This window comes from Diceros bicornis, chromosome 37, assembly GCF_020826845.1.
Source record: "Diceros bicornis minor isolate mBicDic1 chromosome 37, mDicBic1.mat.cur, whole genome shotgun sequence".
NCBI classification, from domain to species: domain Eukaryota; kingdom Metazoa; phylum Chordata; class Mammalia; order Perissodactyla; family Rhinocerotidae; genus Diceros; species Diceros bicornis.
In genome coordinates this window covers 28,296-41,007 of record NC_080776.1, presented here as the reverse complement: position 1 = coordinate 41,007, position 12,712 = coordinate 28,296, and the positions used below count along the sequence as shown (strand labels likewise).

General features: G+C 32.4%; 1 protein-coding gene across 1 annotated transcript; it reads right to left on the bottom strand.

The window, feature by feature from the left end:
• Positions 1-8,295: 8,295 nt before the first annotated feature.
• LOC131399228 (olfactory receptor 14I1-like) lies at positions 8,296-9,231 on the bottom strand. The gene has a single exon (XM_058533411.1). It carries the CDS (start codon positions 9,229-9,231, stop codon positions 8,296-8,298), a length of 936 nt encoding a protein of 311 aa, XP_058389394.1.
• Positions 9,232-12,712: the final 3,481 nt, after the last annotated feature.

Genomic DNA, 12,712 nt, shown 5'->3' with positions numbered 1-12,712 from the left:
TGCCACACTGACTACTCATCCCAGTTAGCTGGTATCAGTCCATAGGCCTCGGCCATTTAGGGATAGTCTAGCGTGCAGGTGGGTGTTTCTGGAGGACATCTGAGCTGCCAGGGTCCATCCAGCTCCAAAGCAGTGTTACTAATTCCCCTGAAGCCAGAACACATGGGAACTCAGAGCCAGATCTTGCCAGATCTCAGAAGCCATTTCAGCCCTGACCAGGGCTCCAAGAGATGGGAGACAGCTGGGAATCATGATTGCCAGAACGATCCCAGAGAAAATGGACAGCAGGACATTATCATGTCTGATGGTAACCACAATTCAAACTTCCTCATCAGTAGCACAATGCAGGCAATCACTCGCCTCAGGATAATGCAAATTGTTCCAACAACGTTTGAAAAAATGCACACTTTTCTTCATTGAATTGATATGACATTTATCAATAAATTTTCCATATTTATGTGGCCCTATTTCTGCTTTCTAATCTCAAATTTTGTGTATATATCCATATACCAATGCCACAGTATCTTGATTACTGTACTTTACAGTAAGACTTAAATTGTTTTTTAACTTTATACTTCTTTCAAAATTATTTTATAGCCAGCCCTGATGGCCTAGCAGTTAAAGTTCAGCATGCTCCTCTTTGACAGACCAGGTTCAGTTCCTGGGCGTGGAACTACAGCACTCGTCTATCAGCCAAGCTGTGGTGGCAACTCACACAGAAGAACTTACAACTATACACAACTATGTACTGGGGCTTTTGCGGGGGGAAGAAGAAAAAAGGAGAAAGACTGGCAACTGATGTTAGCTTAGGGTAAATCTTCCCCTGCAAAAAAAAATTATTTTAGCCAGTTCATTTGCCTTTTCGTATAAATTTTAATTTATTTTTACTGCTCCATTGAGATTTGGTTGACATATAACATTGTTACGTTTAAGGCATAGAGTGTGTTGATTTGATACACTCATATATTGAAAAATGTTTACCACCATAGCACTAGCTAACAGGTTTATCACATCACATAATCACCATTTATTTTTTGTGGTGAGAACATTTAAGATCTATTATCTTAGTAACTGTCAAGTATATAATACATTATTATTAACTACAATAACCATGCTGTACATTAGATACCCAGAACTTAATTATCTTATAACTGGAAGTGTGTACTCATTGATGAACATCTTCCCATTTCTCTCACCCCCAGCTCCCGGTAATAACCACTCTGCTCTTTCTGTGAAGTCAACATTTTCGATTCCACATGTAATCATATCCAGTATTTGTCTTTCTCTGTCTGACATATTTCACTTAGCATAATGCCCTCAATATTCATCCATGTTGTCATAAATGGATTTCCTTTATTCTCATGACTAAATAAAATTCCATTGTGTACATGTATATAAAAACCACTTCTCCTTTATCCATTCATTTGTTGACAGACACATTGCTTCTATATCTTGGCTATCAGGGATGATGTCACAATGGATATGAGAGTGTAGATACCTATTAGAGATCCTGTTTTCATTTCCTTTGGATATATACTCAGAAGTGAGATTGCAAGATCATGTGGTAATTCTATTTTTAAGTTTTTGATGAATCTCCATAATATTTTCCATAATGTCTGTACCAATTTACATTCCCATCAACAGTGCCCAAGTGTTCCCTTTTCTCCACATCCTCACCAACACTTGTTATCTCTTGTCTGTTTGATGATAGGCATTCTAACAGGCGTGAGGTGATACTTCATTGTGGTTTTGATTTTTATTTCCCTGATGTTTCACAGTGTCAGGGCCCTGTTCATATACCTGTTGGCCATATGGATGTCCTCTTTAGAAAAATGTCTGTTCAGTTCCTCTGCCCATTTATTAATCTTTTTTCTTTTTTTGCTATCGAGTTGTATACATTTTTATTTATTTTGGAAATTAACACATTATCCGATACATGAATTGCAAATATTTCTCCCATTCTGTAAGTTGCCTTAGAAACAGCTTGTTTATATTTACCCAAAATCATGCTGAGATTTCAATTCGAATCATTTAAAATATATAGACCAATTTGTGGAATTTGGAATATTTCCTATGTTGGTCCCTCCAATCCATGAACACAATTGTCTCTATATTTATTTAGATGTTCATTGACTTCTTTAATTAAAGTGTTCTATTTTCAACACACAGGTCCTGCACACATTTTGTTAGGTTTATGCTGAAGTATTTTATTATTTTGAAGCTCCTATAAGTTACATACATTTATACATATACATATATATACAGTATTGCTTTCAAACTGTACACTACTAATATATAAAAATATGATTGGTTTTGGCATGTTTACCTTATATTCTGTGACCTTAATAAACTCATTTATTAATTTTTGGTGTTTTTTTTAATTCTTGGGTTTTCTACATTGGCATTCATGTTGTATTAAAATAGGGACATTTTTATCTCTTTCCAATTTGGTTGTCTTTTACTACTTATTCCACTTATTGACCTTTTTTTTTTTTTTTTGGTATTTGATTATTTTCTGTAAGATCTTTAGTAATGTTCGCTTTTACCCCAAACTTACTGAGATACAATTGACAAATAAAAATTTTGTATATTTAGGTTGTACAATATTGTGTTTTGATACATATATGCATTGTGAAGTGATTACCAAAATCTAGCTAGTTAACATGTCTATAACCTCACAGTTACACTTTTCTTTATGGTGAGAACACTGGAGATCTACTTGTATGTAGCAAATTTCAAGTATAAAATACATTATTATTAACTATAGTCACCATGCTGTACATTTGTAATGTCCATTTTTTAATTCCCGCTATTGGTAATCTATGTTTTCTCTCTCTTTCTCTCTTTTTCTTTATCAATTTTGCTACAGGCGATTGACATTGTTAAACTTTTCAAAGAACCAGTCTTTAGACCTGTTTTCTGTGATGCATCTGCATCATGTTTATTAATTTATCCTTTTATTTACTTGTTCACTCTCTTCTACTTCTTGGAGTTACTTTGTTCTTCTTATACCTTCCTGGGATGTCACTTGGATCATTCATTTTCAAACAATTTTCTCCTTCAACATATACTTTTAAAGCTATAAATCTTTATCTGCACTATTTTAGCAGCATCTCACAAATTTGTATATGGTTAATTTTCAGTATAATTTAGTTTAAATTAAAGAAATAATTTTATTTCTTATTCCTTTGACCCAATTCTTATTCTTGAATTGTGCTATATTATTTCGATACTTTTGGGAAATTTTTGCTTATGCTCTGTTTTGGAGTTTTAGCTTGTTTCTATGTGATTAGGAAAGCATACTTTGTATAATTTAAATGCCTTGAAATTTGTTGAGTATCTACATATTGTTCTAGCTAAATATTGAGTTGATAAATGTTCTATGTGCAGTTGATAAAAAATGTACTATGCACTGTTCTTGAAATATCAATTATTTTAACTTTTTAAAAGAGTAGTGTAATCATACTCTTTATGAAGTTTTTATTTGCTAGTTCAATCTGTTACTGAGAGAAGAGTGTAAATATCTCCACATAAGTTTGTGGATTTGACTTTTTTCCTTTAATTTTGTCAATTTCATTCATTATATATTTTGAATTATGCAGTTAAGGGAGTAGGAATTGACAATTACTTTATCTTCATATTAATTAAATCTTGTTTTAATCTAAAGTGGGTCTTTTCATCTCTAGTAATACTTTACCTGATAATAGAGTAACAGGAGTTTTTTTCCTGTTATAATTTTTAATTCTCTTACCTTCACATCAACCTTGGTTTTATACATAAATTGGGTTTGTTGTAAAAAGTACATAGTTGAACTTGTGTTTCTAGACACTTCAATAACCTTTGATTTTAATTGGAGTGTTTATTTCATTTATATGTAGTGTAATTACTGACACAGTTGTATCAGTATTGTCTACCATTCTGTTGTTTTCTGTTTGTGCTGTTTTCGTTCTTATGTATTTTATTGTCTTCTTTTTAAGTAACATAGTTGCTTTTCTATTATTTCTTTTTTCCTTTTAGTTTTCTGGTGTTGTACCATTGAGTATATTTTGTGGTTTGCCTAGAAATTCCAAAATGCGTCGTTAAGTTAAGACAGTCAATTTTAAATTAATACTTTTATTATATACAAATTGATGTAAAATATTACTATAATTCACCTTCATTTTCAATTTCCATATTTTTTATATTGTAGCATATATTTTACTTCCACATGTGTCATGATCCTAATTCCTCCAGGGTACTTCAGTATGCTGCAGCTCCCTGCGGGAAGTTCTGATTTGGGTGACCTCATTTTCCATCTTTGCTGTTCTAACTTACCATAACTGTTGTCAAAAACTAGTTCCCTAAATATGACCAAAACAACTTGTTAACAAGACAAGACTTTGTTTATTGCTTACCACAGGAAGAGAGAACTCCACCTTGCCAAGCTTTGGCAGAATCTTCTCAGTATTTGAGAATTTATAGACAATTCTAAATTTGACTTTAGGTGAATTTTTCAAAGCTGGGATGGGGGCCTTGATTAGGATTGGGTAAAGATCACCATACAACAGTCCCAGAGTGGTATAATAGCAAGATAAAGATTTTGAAGAAAGAAAGTGAAAGAATATTAGGGATAAACTATGTGAATGCTTTCAGTTGAAGAATTAATGGATTTGGAGGAAATTTCTATAATGTAATAAAAGCATCGGAGTGGATAGGAGACTCTTAGAAGAATGAAGTCATAGTAATGAAATCAGAGGAATAACAAAACCATGCCCATGAAGACAGTGAGAGCTGCTCTCAGTTTTTAGTGTACACACTGAGTGTGGGGTAGACCGTTTAGATTCTCATTCTTAAGCCCCCAAAATTATTTTCCCAATAATTTGTAACAAATTTACTTCAGAAACAATATGCTTTTATGTTCAAAACCATGAAATTATGCATTACAATTATATATAATAAACGTTAATTGGCATTAAATTGACTTATCTTTTTTTCACTGAACTTCGTCTCTATTTTTGATGAATTTCTGTGTTTTCTTCATTTTATATACTAATTTTAAAACTATTATGTGAGGTTGAAATTGTTATATATTTTAAATTAAAATTAATTACTCAATAGCGTAGTTCTAAATAAAGAGTATTTAGGTTTTATATTTTCCTCATATTCGTATAATTAACATTTCAGTGACTACTACATTATACTCCAATGACACATCATTGCCTCCTTCAACTCCGTGGGCCTAATATACAATTTAACATGGATGGATCTCAAATCCATTTTGCTAAAGGAAAGTGCCAGACTCAAAAGCCTATGTACTATATAATTACATTTAGATAACATTTTGTAAAAGGAAAACTACAAGGAGAAAAATTTATTGGGTAAATTATTTGGTAATTTGTGGGAGATTTTTAAGGAAATAATAGAAAAGAAAGCAGAAAATAGTGAATACATAAACAGCTGTAGAGTTGAACCTAAAAATTGATTCTATCCAAAGTGATTTTAAAATTTATATGACAATACAAAAAAATCTAAATTTTGAAAAAGTAGAATGAAGATTGGTAACTCACACTACCTAATTTCAATACTTACTATAAAAGTATGGAAATAAATTATGGGATTAGACAATTGATGAGCACATAGATAAATGAAACACAGTAGAGAGTCAAGAAATAGACTCACACAAATAAGCTTAATATATTTTTTACAAAACTACACAGGGGTAATTCATTGGAAAGAGTTGCTAGAAATTGGACATCCATATGAAAACAAACAACAAAAGGAACCTAGACAGATACCTCATATCCTATTAAAAAATGAACTCAAATTAGATCATAAACCTAAATGTAAAGCCTAACACTATAATTCTGCTTAAAAAATAGAATCTTTGTGATTTTGGGCTTGGTAGAGCCTGAAAAGCATAATCCATACAGGAAAATTTTGCTAAATTGAACTTCATCAAAGTTAAAAATATTTGCTCTGCAAAACAGCACGTGGAAGACAAGCTGTGGACTAAGAATGTATATTTGGAAATCGTAGACCTGACAGATGACTCATATCCATCATGTTTGAAGAAAACTCAGTAACAACAACAGTCCAATTAAAAATGAGCAAAGTATTTGAACAGACATTTTGCAAAGCACACATAAAGCTAACAAGTAAACACAGGAAAAGATGAACTATATCATTAATCATTAGGAAAATAAAAGTTACAACTAAATGAGATATCAATATACACATATTCAAATGAATAAAACAAAAAATTAAAAACAATTACACCAAGTGCTGACAAGAATGCAGAGATGCTCCACTAACATACTTTGTTGGTCAGAACCACAAAGTATTACACTTTGGAAAAAAGTTAGTCTATTTCTTGGAAAGTTTATCATACACTTAACAAAAGTCTCAATGATTTTCCTCCTAAGTTTTATCCCATAAGAAATGAAAACTTAGATTTACTTAAAAAACTGTACGTGAATGTTTATATCAGCTGTTTATAAATATTAAAAACTGGAAACAACTGGTGAATGGATGAATAAACATAGCGGTAATACATTCAATGAAAAATCTTCAGCAATAATAAGAAACAAAGTGTGGATATATAGTTCAACACGAATATATCCCCAATCCATTTTGCTTAGGAAAAATGCCAGACTCAAAAGCTACATATGCTTTAATTCAATTTAGATAACGTTGTGTGAAAATTAAACTGTAAGGAAAGATAAATCAGAATTGGCCAAGGGCTGGAGTTAGAGGAGATATTGACTGTACGTTGGTATCAGGAGGGAATTTGAGTGGGGAAGATACAACTATTTTGTGTCTAGATTGTGAAGATGGTTACATGACTGCATACATTTGTCAAAACTCATAGAACTGTACACAAAAGTGAATTGCACTAAAGATTAGTTAGAAAATAAAACACAAGAACTGTAAAAATATTATTACCCTGAAGGTAAAATAAAATTCAAAATAAAATAGCCAAAGATTTAGAAAGTGTAATCAGTGAATTATTCAGGAACATATAATTTTAAAGAATTAGTAGTGAAATCATGGATATAAATTCACATACTAATACATTTAGAAATCCAGAATAAAATGGATCATTTTCTATGAAAATAACAATTTTCAAAACTTAAAACTTTATAAAAAATGAGTAAAGCAACTATCATAAAGGAAATTTCAAACATAGCCTCCCTTTAGGTATTTGAGGAATAGAGAAAATTATTTAATTTTGAAGAATAAGAAAGATATAGAACTTCAAAAACTATCTTATGAACCTGAAATAACTTTTATTAAAAAATCAGGTAAGAATGGCACCAAAAAGGATACCCTTTGATACCCTTCCAGACACAGTAAGCATATTTATTTTAAATATGACACTAGCAACAAGAATCTAGAATCTAACACTACAGATAAAAATAAAAAGTACATGTACTCCAGAAATACAAATTAATATGGGAACATTCTTTTTTATTTATTACAGATATTAAGATAGTATAGAATTGTGGAAAACATTCTATATTCTCTAATCCAACCGCCTGGAACAAATTATTGATTCAGACAAATTTTGCTGTGTTAACTGTGGCAAATTCTTGAGTTCTGACAAAGTTTTCTTATCTGTGAAACCCTAATGAAATAAATAGAACCAATGTCATTATGTTATTGTGAGCATTGAGTTACTATAAACATAGAAATATAAAATATTGAGACCAGTATCTGATGTAGAGCAAATATTATACACTTATTTGTTTTTTTTATTATTATTACAGCATTTCAAAAGTGAAACATGACAAGTTAAATAGATGCCAAAAATGAATATTGATGAAACTTGGCTCAATTTCCTGATGGATTTATAGGATTAGATGAGACTGAAAAAATATTCTTAAAATATTGGGCAAAAACTACAACATGAACTCCTGTCCTATGTAACCACTTCGCTTGTTTTATGTTCTTTTTTGTTGAATAGGTAAATCAGGTACCATAAACAGATTTGTGTGTGTTTGTCCTCTTCCAATGAATACATAGTAGCTTGAGTGCAGGGCTACAGGGTCAATAGAAGGTATTTCAACAAGTTGAAAGATAAATGGAATGAGAGGGAAGGGATCATCTTAAAAGGTTGTGGTTACACAACTTTGCAATATTTCATTTCAATAGATTTTTATTTTTTGAAAGAATATTTGTGTTTCTTTCCAAATATAGGACTGGAGAAATTTCATTCTGCCATTCGACAGTTTTTTTCAATATCATTTTTTTGTCATAAAGTATTTATGGTCTCCTCAACTTTTGTTACAGATCTTCCATTAGCAGAGACCAGGTGTTCTACATTTGCAGAGGATTTATCTTCCCAAATAGTCTCCAGATAGCTGCTTTGATCTCCTTGTTTCTAAGACTGTATATGATGGGATTCAGGAAGGGAGGCAAAACTGTGTATGCCATAGCAATCACCAAATCCTCAATGGAGGAATTTCTGGCAATTGGTCCTAGGGCAGCAAAGAGCCCTGTGGTAAGGAAGAGCATGATGACAATCAGCTGTGGGGAGCAAGTGGCGAAGGCTTTTGCTCGACTCTCTCCTAAAGGGATTCTGAGCACTGTGGAGAAGATCTGGATATAGGAGACAATTATAAGAATAAAGCAAATCAGCACAAGGCTGGAGCTCAGAGCCAAGGTCAGAAACTCAATAAAGAAAACCTCACAGGACACTAGTGCCAATATGTGAGGGATGTCACAGAAGAACTGGTGGATCATGTTGGATCTTGAAATGGGCTCCCAAAATATGTTGCCAGTGTGGACTGCTGCATAAGAAAAGCAATTTAGCCAGGCAATGACTGCCATTTGGTGGCATTTTCCTGATGTCATAATGGCTCCATATTGGAGGGGGTGGCAAATGGCCACATAGCGGTCATAGGACATGATGGTGAGAAAGGCCAGCTCAGCAGATGCAAAAGCAAAGAAAAAATAGACTTGAGCCACACATCCAAGATAAGAGATGGAGTTGTTCTGAGTCAAGGTGCTATGGATTGATTTGGGCACAGTGACTGAGATGTAGCACAAATCCAAAAATGAGAGGTTCTTTAGGAAGAAGTACATTGGTGTGTGAAGATACTGATCAAGAGTAGTGCTCATGATGATAAGAAAGTTCCCCACCAGTGCTGCCAGATAAATCAGCAGAAACAGTGCAGCATGTAGTACCCGCAGCTCCCAGATGTCAGAAAACCCCATGAGCAGGAATTCTGTCACTTTCGTGAGATTGTCCATTGAGCAGGGAAATCTATGTCCTGATTGTTAAGGGAAAAATACACAATGATTAAAAATTAGATGCAAAATGAACACAATGTTGTATTAATACAATGTTATAAAAATTCCCCTAATTAAAGTAGTCAGTTAGATATCTTGTACACTACTTAAGCAAATGGAGTGGTGGTAAATGAATTTTTAACATTGGAAGATTCTGAGAGAGGTATGCCTAAGACTTTTGTAGTTAAGTAAGCAATTTCCCAAAGCTTTTGACTAGTATCGTATATTTACTATGCAGTACTCCTCAAAATGTGAAATCATGACTTTTTCATCAAATCAACTAGGGTGCTTGTTATAAATATAGATTTGCAGGTCCCAAGGCAAATCTACTATATAAGAATTTGTGAGATAAAACCAACAATTTCCCTTCTATGCAGGTTTCTGGGTAAACTTTTAATATAAAAGTTTGGAATTATAATGGTTCCAGATATTGGACAGAGTCAGGCCTCTCTAGCTTTTTGTTGAATAACTTTGGTGGTAAAACATTTTAAAATGGGATTTATTGTTTAAGTCGTAGAATGACTATGGAATATGATTTTAAAACCCATTATGAATAGTTCTGATTTGGAGAAGAGGGGAGTTTGTTTTGTGTCAACGCATAAGGCATGACAATAGGACAATAAAAACACCACACAATCCGTGTGTAGAAACTTCTTTGTGGCAGAATCTGTTATCTGCACAGTAAATACATTGGCTCAGTTAACATTCACAATGGCACAATGAAGTAAATGTGTTATAGTTATTCTCATTCTACAGAAGAAGAAACTAAGATATGGCAAGGTCAATTAACTTGCCCAAGATCACTCAAAAAGCCAGAGCTTGAGCCAGTATTCAAATCAAGGTAGACCATCTCCAGGATTAGTGTTGCTAAGTAGACCTCTGCAGTCTACTAATTTTCTTTAATGGGTAACAATTTTGACCAATAAAACTTCATGAAAATGAGAATTTTTTCTATATATTAATTGATGATTATCATGTCTTTGCTTTTTCTCAGAAGTACTGTCTGCATGTTTAGAACATATATGCTTGTCTGCATGAAAATGATTTGCATGTTAGAGTCTCTCTACATGACTCCAAAGTTTTGTAACTCACATTTCAAAAAGTTGGTTCAAATTATAGCCAAGTTTAAAGTTGATTTAAAGTAAGTTCAGTGGTTAGCCCTTTTAGTCAGCATTGTTTAATTATCTCACTCCATTAGTGATCAATAAAGCATATGAATAAATGCTATCCTGTGTCACTAAGCAAATGTGAAATGAATGTTGTTATCATTATTTATAAGATAGACAGAACCTGTTTTGATGACAAATTTTGAAGATAATCTTCTTTCCAAAGGTTATAAATAATGTAGTCATTTTGAAACATTCCATTTTATCATTAAAACAAATATTTAAAAAGAATATTACCTTCACACAAAGTCAAATAATGAGCAATAAATATTTGCAATATAAATGTAAAAGGAGTAGTATTCCTGATAAAAAACAAACTATAAAACAAATTAACATAAAAGAAAAATATGGGCAAAGTGTCCTAACAAGCAGTTCATAAACAGAAAAATGAATGATCAATTACTAATTCAAAAACATGTCCAATCTGACTAGTTATGAAAATGCACATTAAAATCTTAACAAGATGCTGTTTTTTGCTCATTGCTTTAGAAAATATAATGCATACAAGTCTGAACACTAAAGACTTAAAAAAGATGTGAAGAGATGAAATTCTCATTTGCTGCTATTTTGTGTGTAAGTAGTCTGTCTGCTATGGAGTGTCATTTGGTAATATTTAATACAATTAAGATATGCAAGTTTTGATGCAGCAATGCTACTTCTAACAAATGTATACTTAATTTTTTTTCATCTTTTTTGTGTGTGTGTGTGAGGAAGATCAGCCCTGAGCTAACATCCATGTTAATCCTCCTCTTTTTCATGAGGAAGACCAGCACTGAGCTAACATCCATTACCAATCCTCCTCCTTTTTTTTCCCCAAAGCCCCAGCAGATAGTTGTATGTCATAGTTGCACATCCTTCTAGTTGCTGTATGTGGGACAGGACCTCAGCATGGCCGGAGAAGCGGTGTGTCGGTGTGCGCCTGGGATCTGAACCCGGTCCGCCAGTAGTGGAGCGTGTGCACTTAACCGCTAAGCCACGGGGCCGGCCCAATATACTTAATTTTTTTAACAACATATTTAAGAATATTTGTTCTATCATAACAACTGGATAACATACTCTGTTTTATGCCAGAATGGAACACACTGTAGAAATAAAATCAAATGTGATAGCTCTGCCTACATCAATAAGAGAAATTGTAATATATTTTTGAACAAAAAAAAGCAAGCTGCAAGCTATTACATAGAACTTGTTCCCAATCATATCAGTTTAAACATTGAGAAGAACACAGTATATTATTTATGGATACATGCATATATAAGAATTGTATAAATCTGTTATGAGAATTAATACACAGTACACTTTAATGAACATGGTATGGGGGAGGGAAGCAAAGAGAATAAAGTGAAATAAAAATTGAACATCAACTATATCTGAAATATTTTAATATTTAAATCTTAAAGCAAACACGAAAGTATTAACGAGTGATAAAACTAAATTCTGGTTATCAATCATTTGTTATACTCCCACTCTCATGATTTGGAATATTTCTTTTAATATTGTGTATATTCGTGTAAAGAAGCAACCGGAATACTTTTGAGTATTGTGAATTGGATTCTACTTTTTAAATTACTTATAAAATTCAGTGAAAAGAGGAAAAACTGTTTTCTTTGGCATTATAGATCCAATAAAATACGCCACATATTAAAACCTAAGAATCCCAGAAAATACTAAGATGTAATAAAACAAGTTATTGGGGATTCAGGTGTTTGTTATATTATTTACTATTACTTTCTGCATATTTTGATATACATTACCATAATGTTTTAACAATGCTTGGTAACTTAGAATTTAGTGAAACAAGTAGTAAAATGCTCATTTATTGCTTTGTATTAAAAAAAAATCTCAACTACACAACCAAGACTTGTAGCTTCTCCTTAGAGCAAAACAAACAACACCCCCCCACCCATACACACCTTTTCGGGTTGAATCAGCAATGGGATACATACACCCCAGGTTAACTTTCTTGCAGTAGATATAAAATTCCACACTTCTGCCACATGGCAGATTCCTCATAATCTATTGTCTAGAGAATGAGAAAATAATTATCATAATTCTTTATCTCTAATAGTCAGATTTCCATACTTCTAAAAGAAAAAAACACAATATAATTTATATATAGTCACTGTTTATCTTTTATTAAAAACGTATTAAATCAATATTTTTAATTGCAGGCTATTTAGAATTAAGGGTATAGAAGACGTATTTATAGATGTATAAACATAAATGTATCATCATGATCTATAAATACACGTATATACAATATATCTTATTCAAAA

What these genes read in the sequence shown, in the direction of transcription:
- LOC131399228 (XM_058533411.1), bottom strand. Translation starts at nt 9,231, where the DNA reads ATGGACAATCTCACGAAAGTGACAGAATTCCTGCTCATGGGGTTTTCT.